Source organism: Nycticebus coucang, chromosome 11, assembly GCF_027406575.1.
Source record: "Nycticebus coucang isolate mNycCou1 chromosome 11, mNycCou1.pri, whole genome shotgun sequence".
NCBI lineage: Eukaryota > Metazoa > Chordata > Mammalia > Primates > Lorisidae > Nycticebus > Nycticebus coucang.
The window spans coordinates 26,737,032-26,754,291 of record NC_069790.1 but is presented as its reverse complement, the minus strand read 5'-3'; the positions used below and the strand labels follow the sequence as shown (position 1 = coordinate 26,754,291).

At 40.6% G+C, this 17,260-nt stretch overlaps 1 protein-coding gene across 3 annotated transcripts in view; it reads left to right on the top strand.

Moving 5' to 3' along the window:
- Positions 1 to 17,260, top strand: part of MINDY4 (MINDY lysine 48 deubiquitinase 4) — a 255,695-nt gene that overhangs the window by 144,861 nt on the left and 93,574 nt on the right. For all 3 annotated transcript variants that reach the window (XM_053608563.1, XM_053608561.1, XM_053608562.1), the window contains 3 exons: positions 425 to 544; positions 4,929 to 5,164; positions 15,104 to 15,350. In XM_053608563.1, coding sequence (XP_053464538.1) covers positions 449 to 544; positions 4,929 to 5,164; positions 15,104 to 15,350 — 579 coding nt within the window. In that variant the 5' untranslated portion in view covers positions 425 to 448. The remainder of the gene's footprint in view (positions 1 to 424; positions 545 to 4,928; positions 5,165 to 15,103; positions 15,351 to 17,260) is intronic.

The following is a 17,260-nucleotide window of genomic DNA, read 5'->3' as shown; positions in this document are numbered from 1 at the left end:
CCTTCCGGTTTCTCCATTTGAGAAAGGAATATTAGCCTTTAGTTTATGTTTTTTCTTTCATTTATTTTTAAAGGTTCCTATTCTGTGGCCAAATCCAGGGCTCTGTGTTGGCCTTGAGTAAATCAGTACCTGAATTCACTCCGTATTTATGATATGGGCTGACAACTCCAACCATAGCTTAGCTCACAGGGCCATTCTTAGAATCGGAATAATAGTTGTGAAGGTGGTGTCAGTCAAATGTAAAGATTATTTAAAAATGAATTACCAAGTTAGATTTTAATCCTTGAAATATACTTACTGGGCATGTAAGGCAGGAGGAGAATTGTCATAATGAACATCAGTAATCTTTTATTTGTCTTCTGCGTCGGAGAACAGAAGGTTTTTATTTAAACTTGTAAACAGTGATTCAGATTTCTCCCTGCAGGGCTTAAAGAAGACATGTGTGACCATGGACCAGGAACGCCCACGCTCTGATCTCAGCATAAACAGCAGAAATGATCTACGCAGGGTTTTGCATCTTGAATTTCTGTACAAGGAGAACAAGGTATATGCTTTTTTTTTTTTTTTTAAGGTGTGGTGTGGCATCCTGGAACTGAGTTTGGTGATGCCAAAGCAGTCATGGGCCCTGCCAATGATGACAAGAGGCTTGGGAAGCTCTTGGCTTGCCATGCCTATAGTCAGAAGTAGACCCAGACAAGTGCTGACAGATCCTGTGAGCTGGTTTTTAGCCTCAGTCAGCTTGTACTACACATTGGTGTATTGAGAGTATGTGTGTGGGGGGTGGGGTGGGAGGTAATTAGGCTTATTTTGAACCAGAGCCTGAGGCTACGTTCAGCCTTTGATAGTTATTCCCTGGTCTCCCTCCTCCCTATACAAGGCTATTTTTAGTATTTTAGAATACAGTATTCAGTTATGGTAAAATTTTCCATTCCCTGCTTGCGTAAGATTTTCCTTCTTTGGTTCTGAGTAATACCTTAGTCTTAAGTCTACCGTGAACATTTAACCCAGGCAGAAGAGGGAATTGGGTTTGGCTAACCTGGGTGCATTGGAGTTGAGAAAACGATAGGAACAGCACTTCCTCAAGTGGGAAGGGCAGCTTCCCTGATCCCCCAGACTTGATCTTTCCTTACCTGCTCTTACAGGCTTTTGTAACCCTTATAGTTTTCCCTTTTTTGTCTTTAGCACATTGGTAATAGGATATTTGTGTGATTGTTTAATTAGTACTCTCTACTACTTCAGATGTACAAAGGCCAAAAATGAAGCCTTTTTTGTTCACTGTTCAGTTCTTATATTCCCAGACCTAAGTGTTGTCTGATGACATAGTCAGAATTTAATTGTGCAACGAATGAATGAATGACAGAATGAGTGAATATGTGAATGAATGAAGCTACAATTCCAATTTCATTGGTCTTTTTTTTAATTAATTTTTTTTTTTATTAAATTATAACTGTGTACATTAATGTGATCATGGGGCACCATACCCTGGTTTCATAGACCGTTTGACACATTTTCATCACACTGGTTAACATAGCCTTCCTGGCATTTTCTTAGTTATTGTGCTAAGACATTTACATTCCACATTTACTAAGTTTCACATATACCCTTGTAAGATGCACTGCAGGCGTAATCCCACCAATCTCCCTCCCTCTGCCCACCTTCCCCCTGCCTCCCCTTCCTTTCCCCCTTCCCCCTATTCTTAGGTTCATTGGTCTTTATGAAGACAGAATCCTCTAATTTGACTAAAGAATAGGCCGTCCATCAAATGTTGCCTGGTGGTTGGGCACAGTGTCAGAGCCAGAAAGAAAATGATGATCAATCATGTAGTTCTGCACTTAGCACAATTCTAAAAAAAAAAAATCAATGAAATGATATCTCATGTAGAAGTTCAAAAATATGCAAAACAGAGAAGGAAAGTCGCCTTGTTGTCCTCTTTGAAGTAGGGAAGAGGTGGTCCTTCCTCAGCTGCCCAGTTAACCCTTTTGACTGTGGAGAGCACTCAGAAGTAAAATGTGGCTGCAGGTGTTGTTCCCACCACCAAATGAACATCTGAACATCTTGTTTAATGCCTATAGGCATTGCTCTTCACAGTCAAAAGGTTAAGAAGCTTTGAACTACTGATCTAATCCCCTCCCCTCTCTGATGCATATATATATACACATATATATATATATATATTTTTTTTTTTAGACAGAGTCTTACTTTGTCATCCTTGGTAGAGTGCTGTGGTGTCATAGCTCACAGCAACCTCAAATGCCTGGGCTCAAACGATTCTCTTGCCTCAGCCTCCCAAGTAGCTGGGACTATAGGTACCAGCCACAATGCCAGGCTATTTTTAGAGACAGGGGTCTTGTGGTCTTGCTTTTGCTTAGGCTGCTCTCAAACTCCTGAGCTCAAGCCATCTACCCACTGTGGCTTCCCAGAGTGCTAGGATTATAGGCGTGAGCCATCTCGCCCAGCCCTGGTCAAGCATATTTTAAATGTAATCCATTTTCCAAAGACATAAGTGTGGCATGTCATTTTCAGATTAAGTTGGTATGGAGGTGGGACCAAGGCTATTTTTCAGACACCTGGAGGAACCTCATGGAGAACCATGCAAATATGTGCCATATATTAGGGAGGAACTCAGGCCAGGCTTCTCTCAGTGAAGTAAAAGATGGAATTTCAGGTAAACCTATAGACTTAACCCACCTGTGGGAGCACCCCATTTGCCAGAAATTCTTGTGCTCCCCTTTGAGGAGAAGCAGGAAATGGCAGCCAGCGAAAGTCCTGTCAGAGCTTGGTAAAGACATCAAATAGATGGCTTTCATTTTTCAGGTCCTGGGTGACGCTCAGGCACCTCCCTCTCCTATGTACACTCATCTGACATCTGTGGAAAGAAGACCCTTGACCTAGGCAGCAGCATATATTCTGTAATCCTCCATTTGCTGTATTCTAAGGGAGAAAAATAGAATGTACATTTTAGGAAGATTTTGCACAGAGAAGGAGACAGCTACTCAGAAAATTCAGTTAACCATTCTGGTTATATCAGGAGTTTTATGTAAATTGTACCATATCCAATTTCCCAGAAGTATTTTTGCCATTCATGTTACTTCTTATTCTCTTACTAATCTCCCTAAGGTAACTGTTATCTTAAGATACTTAAGATATTTTCAGTAGATCTTGATAAGTGCCATGATTATTTTATTTGTACAGTAGTTATTAGCTATTATACAATGAATTGGAGCCTATATTTTACAGAAAAAATGTACTTACTAGTTTACTTATTGCATAATAATTTTATTATTCACTCAGTGCAAGGGTAGCATGATTCTAGGAAAGCCCAGCAATTTAGTGCTAGTATTCCCAGTAATTTTTTTTTTCCCTTTTAGGAATATAGTAGATAAAAATACCTATGCACAATTGAGTTTTTGAAAAATAATATCTAGATTCATATAAAGGCTGTGTCTATGGTGAACCAAATGATACAAAAAGGCTTCGGGTATAAATCAGGCAACCCAAGGCCTTGAATCTCTCTTAGTGAGAGAAAAAGCAAGAAGGCTGAAATAAATCATATTAATCATATAATACCTTTTCCCCAACTCTCTTCCTGGTAAATGTTGTCTTTTTCAAAATAGTTTTTTTTTTTTTTTGTCTCATACAAAAAAGGTAATAAAACCATCCTTTACTTTGACTATTGGATACATCTGTTGAATTTGGTCATAGCTCAATGGCTATGCGTCTCAGTCCTAGAGTTCTGATACAGAAAAGAGGAATAGAAAGAGGAGAGGACTTGGCATGCCCCAAGGGCCCCATCTGCCAGGTTCCTTGTCAAATGCTTTACTACTTTGATTGCAAAAGCATTGAATGACCACAGGTCAGTAGAACTTATGTGTTTCCTGGTGAGTGGGCTGGGAACAGACACAAGGCTGGGTTCCTGAGGCCTGCCTGTAGTTCATTGCTTGCATAGCTATGTCTGTCCAAATTACTTAGGGGAATTTTAAAAGAAATCAGAGCTCCAATCTTTGCTGTTTTGACGTAGTAAGTCTCAGTGGAGTGTAGGAATCCATAAACAAACAAACAAACAAACAAAAAAACTCCAAAAAGAATATTTGATGTGGGCAAAGCTGGAAAATACTAATACCATTTATTTCCAAAACTCGCTACTGAAGAATTCCACTTACTTTCTTTTAAGGGTTCAGATGTAAACTGAGTCACTCCTAACTGCCTCTCTATGTCCGTCACATCAACCTCCTGCCTCAGTTCTTTCTATTATTGCTGGTGTCCAATGTTGAATGCAGAGCTCTCAAGTTATGAAAATGTTCACGCCCCAAATGCTTACAAATTTTTTTTAAATGAAAGGAAGTCTATATATTATAAAGTTATTCATTGGAACAAAATACATGGAGGAAATTTGCTTGGAAATTTGCTCTATTCATATCACATTTTATTTTATTTTACTGTTTTATTTTATTTTCGAGATAGGGTCTTGCTCTGTTGCCTTGGCTAGAATACAGTGGTGCCATCATAGCTCACAGCAACCTCAAACTCCAGTGCTCAAGAGATCCTCCTGCCTCAGTCTTCTGAGTAGCTGGAACTATAGGTGCACGCCACCATGTCTGGCTAATTTTTATTTTTTGTAGAGACAGGGTCTTGCTTTGTGGCTTAGGCTGAATGTCACATTTTATAATAATTATTCATTAAATTACCTGACCCATGCATTGGGTGCTAGTTTTTTTTCAGGTAGAGTTTTGTCTTATCTCTGCATCCCTATCTGGCATAGTATATGTAAGCATAGTATGTGTAATAGGCAGCTAGTGAATAATTGCTGAAAGCTGGTATGAATGAGGAGTTAATAAGCTTATGCCAAAGATGTGGGATAGTTTTTTTTCCACCTTTCTCCTGAAGCTGTATATGTAGTTAATGATTTTGTTTTTCTCTCCTAATTATAGGCAAAGGAAAATCCTCTAAAAACAAATCTTGAACTCATTACCAGATATTTTCTGGATCACTTTGAAAATACGGCTAACAGTTTTACTCAAGAAACCCCAATCCCTGCACTCTCAGTTCCAAAGAAAAATAACAAATTACCGTTGAGATGTTCAGAGACCACACTGGTAAATATATATGACCTTTTGGATGAAGATGCAGCATGGAGAATGTCATTGTCAGAAACAAGCAAAGCCAGGTATCTCTTCCCATTTACTCTGTGTATTAGTTTCCTATTGCTGACATAACAAATTACTGTAAATGTAGTGGCTTATCAGTCAGTATTGTCCAGAGAAACAGAGTCAACAGGATGTGTGTGTGTATATATGCATATGTACATATATGTGTATATAAAGAGGTTTATTTGAAAGGGTTAGCATATGTGATCATGAGGGTTTGCAAACCCAAAATCTGAAGGGCAGTCTGGAAGGCTGCAAACTGAGATAAGATTTTTTTTTTTTTTTTTTTTGAGACAGTCTCACTCTGTTGCCCTTGGTAGAGTGCTGTGGCATCACAGCTCACAGCAACCTCCAACTCTTGGGCTTAAGCGATTCTCTTGCTTCAGTCTCCCGAGTAGCTGGGACTACAGGTATCTGCCACAACACCTGGATATTTTTTGTTGCAGTTGCCACTGCTGTTTTTTTAGCTGGCTAGGGCTGGGTTTGAACCCGCCACCCTCAGTATATGGGGCCAGAGTCCTACCCACTGAGCCCCAGGCACCACCCTGAGATAAGATTTTAATGTTATAATTTTAAAAGGTTCTTTGGGGAACTTTTTAAAGCCTTTGATAGGATGAGGCCCACTCACATCATTAAGGCTAATCTACCTTACTTAAAGTCAGCTAACTGTAAATGTTTATCACATTTACAAAATACCTTCACAAAACATCTAGACTGATATTTGACTAAGCAACTAGGCATGATAGCCCAGCCAGACTGACATGTAAAATTTAATCATAGTGGCTTGAAGCAACAAAAACTTATTCTCTTATAGTTCTAGAGGTCAGAAGTCACAGTGGGCTATTGGCAAGATGTCAGCAGGGCTGGTTCATTCTGGAGTTTCTGTAGGCAGAGTCCATTTCATTCTATTTTTTAGCTTATTCAGATTACTTATGTTCTTTGTCTCCCAGAACCTTCTTCCATCCTAAAGCACATCACTCCAAGCTCTGCTTGTGTCCTTATACTACATATCTCCTAACTTTATCACTAACATATCTCCTAATAAGGACACTTGTGATTATGTTGGGCCCACCAGACAATCCAGGATGATCTCCTTATCTCAAGATTGTTATTTAATCACTTCTACAAAATCCCTTTTACCATATGAGGTAACATATTCCTAGATCCAAGGGATCAGGGTGTGGCATTTCTGGGGCAGTCATTATTCAGCTTCCCACAAAGATTTTGTGCTTTCAAAGCTCTGTCATGGAGAACTGTTATTTTCCTGTAGAGATTGTAAGAATAGACTACTTTGTGATGGAGAATACTTATGATTCAAAATGTTTATTTTAAATCTCATGATTTGTAAGGTTCAGGGGCTTGCTTTGTTTAATTTTCTTAAAAACGGGTATAGCATTCTGAAAGGCAAAAAAAAAAAATTAAAAAACACTGTGGAGATGTGAAAAATCGGAAAAATAAGGTCTTTTGAAATCTCAGGAAGAAAATGAATTGGTATTCTTGACTAAGCCTCTATTATCTGGAGAACATTAAATTACAACCTTAATGCACTGCATGTAGTCACCAACAGTATGTTTAACTTCCTGGGAATGGGGACTGAAGCCAGCTTTCCCAGAGGCTCCTGTCCAGAAGGAGAGTTAAAGGACACAGATTTAGCAAGTAACCTGGCGGATTAGAGCTGCACCAAGAGGGAAGATTGAAGAACACAAATCAACCCTGCTGAGGCAAGCTGCAACCCCAAGGATACAAACAAAAGGTACAAAATCCATCGCCAAGCAGATGGGAGTCCCCTCCACCGTGAGAACCGCTCAGAGTACCCCATAAACAAAAGAGCAGAGTTCAAAAGTCCTCCCATTATATGTCACAGGAGAGACCCTCTAAAAACTGGACCTACTTCCCCTACTAAGGGTGCCGTGGTGCTTTCCTGCCAGGCATAAAACTGTATAAAACTATATATTGTCTACCTGCAATTCTGAACTCCCAGCACTCCCCTCCACTCTCTCTGAAGTCTGGAAGCCTGTCCCCCAGGAATCCAGATTCTTGGGTATTATCTCGAGAGGTGCAGACAGGGCAGGGACTGCTGCTGGTCAGTGCTGATTCTGTGGCATGGGAGTGAGGAGAGGACGGTCAGCTGAGAGGGAACCACACCGGAACGGCAGTGCCCTGAGGCGCAGAGCAGCAGCTGTTTTTGGCAATAATAGGGCTCACCCTGGGTATTCCGGAATCACACCCCCTGTCTCTCTGGGCAACCAGAGGAGGCCAGGCATCTTCTGCAGTGGCAACCACTGGCAGAAAAGATCTGGGATGGAAACACAGGCCCCGTGAGTAAAGGGTTTGCCTGAGGTGGTACCGGCTTGGGTGGAACGCGGGGACTAGAATATGCATGCGCAGTGTCAGCAGACTCCCAGAGCGGGGCTGACCCAGAGGACCACTTTACTGAGCCTAAGACGCACCCAGCCCCCAGGGAATCATCAGCCTAGACAAGGGAGGGTAGGGTGCAAGAACTGACAGCTAATCGTGCTGCAAATACAAACTGCTGGGCAGCAGCAAAGACAGGGCCTGAGGCGCAGGTTCTGTGAACTCAAAACAGGTTCTCTTCTGCAGGGGGATTTAGCCGGGACAGAAACAAATTCCGCAAAGTTGTTCTGTTCTGTCAGTAACATCAATCAGGGGCAGGGCTAGAACTGAGTGAACAGCCCCAGCCTCCATCAAGCACCTGAGGTTGTCAGGCCTCACCTCCCCCTGCTGGATAGTGGCAGAGAGCAGGGACCTGGCTGAGGAGACATAGATCTCCCTGTGATTCAGGCAGATGCAAACCCCTGGAGTATCTGCTCATTGGAGGCAACTGGTCACAGCCCTGCGGGGTTATCAGTGACTGAGTGTGACAGAGGTGCAAAGTGGGGAAGGAGGCATCAACCTTCCCAGACTAATCTATTTGCTGGGTGGGTCCTCCTGACCTCACGGAGCACCAGAGCAAGTCATATTTGAGTTGAGTTGTCAGCAGACCCCTGTGATCTAGTTGCCAGAGACCTTTTAAACTCTCCGACCTAAGACAGGTGCTGACTGAGACAATTGATTTGGACCTCTTGAACTGGGCCAATTGCCCGAGGACTATCCAAGTGGTACCCTGGATGTGTGGTTGTAGGAAGATTTGATTTTCCTTTTCCAATTGTTGCCTGTGGGGAGCAGGGTGAATTAATTGCTAATATTTCTCCACAGCTGAGACTTTAACCCAGAGTAACTGATTCACTAGGATAGGACAGAGACGAGCTGAAAACAAGACAGAGCCACTTAGCCCCACCACACCAAGCAGGTCCCTAGTTTCTCAGACCGTAGCACTGTACAGATGCTTGGCAAAGCTCCAGGGGAAAAGGTATAGACACCTGTCCCAGCTTTTGGGCAAAGGGCTGATTAATCACTACTCCTGGAGCCCCAAACCCAATTTTTCTTTATCCAGTCATCTAGTCAAATGGTGTAAAATAATCATGGGGCAAAATCAGCGGAAAAACTTTGGTAACATGAATAATCAGAGTAGATCATCCCCCCACCCCGAAAGATATGGCAGATGTAACTATGGCATTCATAAACAGATGGCCAAGATGTCAGAAATCAAGTTCAGAGTTTGGATTGCAAACAAGATTAATAGAATGGAGGAAAAGTGGGAATTGGAAATTCGAGGAGAAATTTCTCTTCAACATTCAAAAGTTGTCTCAAGAATTCAATGAATTTAAAGCCAAGATCACTGAAGATTTTGACACATTGAAGCAAGAATTTGAAGCCCTCAAAGATCTGAAAAATACAGTAGAATCCCTCAGTAACAGAGTGGAGTAAGCAGAAGAAAGGATTTCTGACATTGAAGACAAAGCTTTTGAACACTCCCAAACTCTCAAAAAGGAACAGAAATGGAGAGCAAAAATGGATCATTCTCTCAGAGAGCTCTGGGATAATTTGAAGAAGGGTAATATCTGCCTCATCAGAATCCCTGAAAGTGATGAAGTGGCTTCAGAAGGCACAGAAGCTCTTCTCCATGAAATTATGAAAGAGAATTTTCCAGACATGCCAAGGGATTTTGAAATTCTGATAGAAGACAGTTTCAGAACCCCAGCACAACTCAACCCGAATAAGACATCCCCCAGGCACATCATCATTAACTTCACTAAAGTTACTATGAAGGAGAAAATTCTGAAAGCAGCCAGACGTAAGAAAATCATAACCTACAAAGGGAAGAATATTAGAATGACTGCAGATCTCTCTGCTGAAACCTTTCAAGCCAGAAGAGGGTGGTCATCGATTTTTAATCTCCTAAAACAAAATAACTTTCAACCCAGGATCCTGTATCTAGTTAAACTGAGTTTCATTTAGAATGGAGAAATTAAATACTTTAATGACATTCACATGTTGAAGAAATTTGTCATAACGAAACCAGCTCTTTAGGATATTCTCAGACCTATCCTCCATAATGACCAGCCCAATCCTCTACCACAAAAGTAAACTCACTCAGAAACTTTTGATCAAACTCCAACTTCCACAGTGGCAAAAGGATTAAAAATGTTCACTGGACTTTTGAAAAAACTTAATACCAAAAATTTTACCAGGCTTATCAATATCCTCCATTTAATGTGAATGGCTTAAACTGTCCTCTAAAGAGGCACAGGTTGGCTGACTAGATGCAAAAAATCAGGCCAAATATATGCTGCATACAAGAATCTCATCTTACCTTAAAAGATTAATGTAGACTCAGGGTGAAAGGATGGTCGTTCATATTTCAGGCAAATGGAAACCAGAAAATAGCAGTTGCTATAATTCTATTTGCAGATATAATAGGCTTTAAACCAACAAAAGTAAGGAAGGATAAGAATGGTCACTTCATATTTGTGAAAGGTAATACTCAATATGATGAGATTTCGATTATTAATATTTATGCACCCAACCAAAATGTGCCTCAATATATAAGAGAAACTCTAACAGACATGAGCAACTTGATTTCCCCCAGTTCCATAATAGTTGGAGATTTTAACACTCCTTTGGCAGTGTTGGATAGATCCTCCAATAAGAAGCTAAGCAAACAAATTTTAGATTTAAACCTAACCATCAATATTTAGATTTAAGAGACATCTACAGAACATTTCATCTCAGTAAAACTGAGTACACTTACTTCTCATGAGCCCACGGAACATACTCCAAAATTGATCACATATTAGGTCACAAGTCTAACCTCAGTAAATTTAAAGGAATAGAAATTATTCCTTGCATCTTCTCGGACCACCATGGAATAAAAGTTGAACTCAGTAACAACAGGAATCTGCATATTCATACAAAAACATGGAAGTTAAATAACCTTATGCTGAATGATAGCTGGCTCATAGATGAGATAAGGAAATTACCAAATTTTTGGAACAAAATGACAATGAAGATACGAATTATCAGAACCTCTGGGATACTACAAAGATAGTCGTAAGAGGGAAAATTATAGCACTGCAAGCCTTCCTCAAGAGAACAGAAAGAGAGGACGTTAACAACCTAATGGAACATCTCAAGCAACTGAAAAAGGAAGAATATTCCAACCCCAAACCCAGTAGAAGAAAAGAAATAACCAAAATTAGAGCAGAATTAAATGAAATTGAAAACAAAAGGATTATACAACAGATCAATAAATCAAAAAGTTGGTTTTTTGAAAAGGTCAATAAAATCGATAAACCTTTGGCTAACCTAACCAGGTAAAAAAGAGTAAAATCTCTAATTTCATCAATCAGAAATGACCAAGAAGAAATAACAACAGACTCCTCAGAAATTCAAAAACTCTTTAATGAATATTATAAGAAACTTTATTCTCAGAAATATGAAAATCTGAAGGAAAATGACCAATAATTGGAAGCACGTCACCTTCCAATGCTTAGCCAGAATCAAGTGGAAATGTTGAACTGTCCTCTATCAAGTTCTGAAATAGCATCAAACATACAAAATCTCCCTAAAAAGAAAAGCCTGGGACCAGATGGCTTCATGTCAGAATTCTACCAAACCTTTAAAGAGGAACTGGCACCTATATTACTAAACCTCTTCCAAAATATAGAAAAAGAAGGAATATTACCCAACATGTTCTATGAAGCAAATATCACCCTGATCCCCAAACTATGAAAAGACCCAACAAGAAAAGTAAATTATAGACCAATATCACTAATGAATATTGATGCAAAAATATTCAACAAGATCCTAACAAACAGAATCCAGCAACACATCAAACAAATTATACATCATGACCAAGTTGGTTTTATCCCAGGGTCTCAAGACTGGTTCAATATATGTAAATGTATAAGTATAATTCAGCACATAAACAAATTAAAAAACAAAGACCATATGATTCTCTCAATTGATACAGAAAAAGCTTTCGATAATATCCAGCATTCCTTCATGATCAGAACACTTAAGAAAATTGGTATAGAAGGGACATTTCTTAAACTGATAGAGGCCATCTACAGCAAACCCACAGCCAATATCGTATTGAATGGAGTTAAATTGAAATCGTTTCCACTCAGATCAGGAACCAGACAAGGTTGCCTATTATCTCCACTGCTCTTTAACATTGTAATGGAAGTATTAGCCACCGCAATTAGGGAAGAAAAGGAGATCAAGGGTATCCACATAGAGTCAGAAGAGATCAAACTTTCACTCTTCACAGATGATATGATTGTATATCTGGAAAACACCAGCGATTCTACTACAAAACTCTTAGAAGTGATCAAGGAATACAGCAGTGTCTCAGGTTACAAAATCAACATCCATAAATTTATAGCCTTTATATATACCAACAATAGTCAAGCTGAAAAAACACTCAAGGACTCTATTCCATTCACAGTAGTGCCAAAGAAGATGAAATATTTGGGAGTTTATCTAACAAAGGCCATGAAAGATCTCTATAAAGAGAACTATGAAGCTCTAAAAAAGAAATAGCTGAAAATGTTAACAAATGGAAAAACATACCATGCTCATGGGAAGAATCAACATTGTTAAAATGTCCATACTACCCAAAGCAATATACAATTTTAATGCAATCCCTGTTAAAGCTCCACTGTCATACTTTAAAGATCTCAAAAAAATAATACTTCATTTTATATGGAATCAGAAAAAACCTTGAATAGCCAAGGCATTACTCAGAAATAAAAACAAAGCAGGAGGAATCATGCTACCAGACCTCAGACTATACTGTAAATCGATAGTGATCAAAACAGCATGGTACTGGCACAAAAACAGAGAGGTAGATGTATGGAACAGAATAGAGAACCAAGAGATGAACCCAGCTACTTACCATTATTTGATCTGTGACAAGCCAATTAAAAACATTCAGTGGGGAAAAGATTTCCTATTTAACAAATGGTGCTGGGTGAACTGGCTGGTTACCTGTAGAAGACATGAAACTGGACCCACACCTTTCACCATTAACTAAGATAGACTCTCACTGGATAAAAGATTTAAGCTTAAGACATGAAACTATAAAAATACTGGAAGAAATTGTAGGGAAAACTCTTGAAGATATTGGTCTGGGCGAATATTTTATGAGGAGGACCCCCCCTCCCCCGGCAATTGAAGCAGCATCAAAAATACACTACTGGGACCTGATCACACTAAAAAGCTTCTGCACAGCCAGGAACACAGTAAGTAAAGCAACCAGATAGCTCTCAGAATAGGAGAAGGTATTTGCAGGTTTATCTCTGAGAAAGGTTTAATAACCAGAATCCACAGAGAACTCAAACGTATTAGCAAGAAAAGAACAAGTGATCCCATCTCAGGCTGGGCAAGGGACTTAAGATTAACTTCTCTGAAGAATACAGGCGCACAGCCTACAGACATATGAAAAATGCTCATCATCCTTAATCATCAGAGAAATGCAAATCAAAAGTACTTTGAGATATCATCTAGCTGAAAAAACAGTGAAGGACTCTATTCCAGTAAGATTAGCCCATATCACAAAAATCCCAAGACCAGAGATGTTGGCATGGATGTGGAGAAAAGGGAATACTTCTACACTGCTGGTGGGAATGCAAATTAATACATTCCTTTTGGAAAGATATTTGGAGAACACTTAGAGATCTAAAAATAGACCTCCCATTCAATCCTGTAATTCCTCTGCTGGGCATATACCCAGAAGACCAAAAATCACAACATAACAAAGATATTTGTACCAGAATGTTTATTGTAGCCCAATTCATAATTACTAAGTCATGGAAAAAGCCCAAGTGCCCATCAATCCACGAATGGATTAATAAATTGTGGTATATGTACACCATGGAATATTATGCCTTAAATAAAGATGGAGACTTTACCTTTTTCATGTTTACATGGATGGAGCTGGAACATATTCTTCTTAGTAAAGTATCTCAAGAATGGAAGAAAAAACATCCAATGTACTCAGCCCTAGTATGAAACTAATTTATGGCTTTCATATGAATGCTATAACCCAGTTATAACCTAAGTATATGAGGAAGGGGAAGAGTGAGGGGAGGGGAGGAGGGAGGATAGACGGAGGTAGGGTGATTGGTGGGATCACACCTACGGTGCATCGGGTACATGTGAAACTTACTAAATGTAGAATATAAATGTCTTAACACAATAACTAAGAAAATGCCAGGAAGGCTATGCTAACCAGTGTGATGAAAATATGTCAAATGGTATATAAAACCATTGTATGGTGCCCCATGATTGCATTAATGTATACAGCTATGATTTAATAATAAAAAAAAGAACAACAACAAAAAAACTTCCTGGGAATGGGTATTTTCTTTGGTTCCTGTTGAAAGCATTTTCTTTTCTGAGGCTAGCTGAAGCTCAGGGCATGGGTGTCTAACTGCCAAAAAGTGGGATGATAGCAAACAGCTCAAAGCTGAACATGTGAATGGTCATAAGGTGGTATGAAGAAGCTCCTCTTCTGAAGAGCATACTGCCTGGCTGGGAAATTAAATATTTCCAATACAAAAAAAAAAAGGCAAGGAAACACTGAAAGCTCCTGAGTCCTACCCACTTACTCCAGCCAAAACCTTGGGTGTTCTCCTTGACTCTTCCTCATGTGTCATTTTCTGTATCCTTGAGTCCTGTTAGCTCTTCATCCATAGTGATGCTGGATTCTTTCCCCCTTTCCCTGCCCTGTTGGCAAGGGCCTCAGTTCACCAGGCCTTTGTTTTCCTGGATAACTTGCATGGGCTCTTCCTTGACTTTAGGCCTCTGGTGATGTTCTTTTCCAATCTATCCTCTAAGATAGTGTGAGCTTTCCACAGAATAAGTCTGGCCACACTGTTCTCTTACAGAAAGGCCTTCAGACATTCCCCATAGCTTTTAGGATAAAATCCAAACTCCTAGGATAACCTGTGGACACCCCTGTGTGACCAGCCCTGCTGCTCACTTGAGCATGTCCTGTCTCACAGTTCTGAGTGTGGGTGCCCAGGCACTGTCCTGGGTACCTCCTGTTTCCTGATTCTCTCAGGTTCAAGTGCTATCTTCACTGAGAGCCCTTCCAGATTTCCCGAGGCTAGCTCCAGCCTGTTCCTTGATATGCCACACTCACAGCAGGCAGACCACACTCCCACGTGTGACCGAGTGCTTGGTGAGCACATTGCCATAATGTAGGTGTCAGTTCCCATTTAAGCCAGAGCCCAGTGGTAGCAAATAGCTGAGCTTGTGTCAGAGGAGTGCTGGCTTTTGAGTGAGCACAGGTGAGATTCTCCTTCACCTGGGTCTCTTGCTTTAGTTTTTGGGCTTTCTGTCTTGTTCTTTCTCATTCCTTTCTTGCTCTCACTGTTTCTCAACTTCTTTGGCTCTTTCTTTCTTTCATACTTGGTACTAAAGTATTTTCTATTCTTTTTTCTTCATGATAAAGCACTGCCTGTTTAGAAATCATCATATATTTATTAATAAGCTTGCTATGAGTGCCTGTAGAATGGATTTCTTTTAATGGACATATTCCTTTCTTACAGACATGAAAATCTTGATAGAGATGTACTTGGTAATTTGGTGTCATCCAAAAAACCCTCACACAAAAGTAAGCCCATGCAGACGGTCCCAAGTGGAAGCCCCACCTCGGCTTCTGTTTGGGGGCACATGGAAAGGCATCATTCATCAGAGCCTTCCTTGGATGCAAAGAGGATGGGAGAGAAGACCAGGCTGAAGTCTGGCCTGATTGTGCGTGGTATGATGGCTGGGCCCACCGCCAGCTCCCCACAGGTGGGACTGCTGCACTTTCTATTGTTCTGAAATTGGAGGGTGAGTGTTGGGCCAGGGTTCAGGAGCACCTGGGTTTATTTGGGGTGTCCTATAGGACAGCCCAAGATGGTGGGATGTGGGGGGATGGGAGACCTGCCTCTGTCTTCTCCCTGTCTCTACTGTCAGTGACCCGTGGGGCTTGAGCAGCCCTCATCTTCCTGTCCTTCATTTACCCAGCTTGTCTTTGAAGCAGATGGCATGGTTTTATATTCCTTTGCCAAGTGAGAACACACCTATCCAGCTTTGTCTTTGTAATTCAGGAGTGGAGTACCTGTCCAAGTTTAGAGAAAAACTTAAAAAACAATTTAACAATCATGAGAATTAAAAGGGATTAGAAACTTTATTTTTTTGTGTGTGTGTTCTGCCTTTATATTTTCTCTTTCACAAATAAGTCCTCTAAAAATTTAACATTATTGTTTTATAGTTTCCCATAAGCAGGGACCATGGTAGGGTTCTCTTAGGCAGGAGGATTAAACCAAATTAGAGAAAAAATGAACAGGAGTTTGCAAAACAAATAAAGTGAAATCTAACATCAAACTCAAAAGTGTAGTATCAATCCAATCAGGCAGCCTCAGCAAACCAAAAATGTCCGGCAAACCATGGACACTTGTCTGTGTCCATGGCCAGCCACCTGTGCTCCCTTATCTGTCATATGCTTAATTCAGGTACAGAGAGTGGCACTACTCTCTCCATTCATGTGTAATTAGGACAGAAAGCAGTGGATCTTCTCCCTGCCTTTTCCCTCCATCTTGTGGGATCTTTGGTCAAGGTTTTTATTTCTCTTGCCTGTGGCCTCTTGTTAGACTAGCTGATAGACCCCTTGGGACTCTGGGATTTCAGATCATACAGTCTTGGTGTCCAGATTGAGGAAGAGAGGGTCTGCTTGCCTCTGTGTGATTTCAGCCACACTTTGATGTCATGTTCTATCCCAGGTGTCTTGTTGAAGGAAGACATTTATAAATGAGACCCGATCCAGAGGAAAGGGCTAGGAAGGTGAAGAGTTTGGAGGAAATTAAAACGTTAGGAGATGTTCAGTCTTGTTGGAGGTTTGCAAAATGTAAGAGATCTCTTCAAATACGGATGTTGGAATAGCCTACTTTCATGGGAGATGAACCCTGTTAGTAGGCTTGAGCTTAGGCTCTAAGCCCCCTGAGAACAGGAACTCTGTTGTGTTTTTGTGTATGTAGTGCATGGGGTGTGTTTTTTGGTGCTTTGTTGTATCGAGTGGTGTAGACTTGGCTCCAGAGAGCCCAGTTGGCACAGTGGGTAGGGTTCAGTATAGGAACCCTCAGTCAGAGTTGCCTCATCAGTGAAACAGGTTTGGGAGGGGACTAGACAGTTGTGTTAACTATATTTTCCAAAACAAAACATTTGTGAGTTGAGTAGCATTTTTTTTTTTTTTGAGGCAGAGTCTCACTATGTCGTCCTCAGTAGAGTGGCATGGTGTCGCAGCTCACAGCATCCTCAAACTCTTGGGCTTAAGCAATTCTCTTGCCTCAGCCTCCCAGGTAGCTGGGACCACAGGCGCCCGCCACAACACCTGACTATTTTTTGGTTGCAGTTGTCATTGTTGCTTAGCTGGCCCGGGCTGGGTTCGAACCCACTAGCCTTGGTATATGTGGCAGGCGCTGTAACCACTGTGCTATGGGTGCCAAGCCAACATTCTTTTATGGTTATTGCAAATCTCCTTAACATTTGGCTTCTGCATTCGGTCTGTTATGATATGGTGTTTTGGTTGAAGTGTATGAAGAAAATCTATCTCACGCAGATAAGCAGTTGGAAAAGGGAAAAATATTTTAGTAGCCTTTTCAGTAAGTTAAGGTATTCTTCTTTGATCCTAAGCTGACACTAGACAAGATATAGTTTCTTAA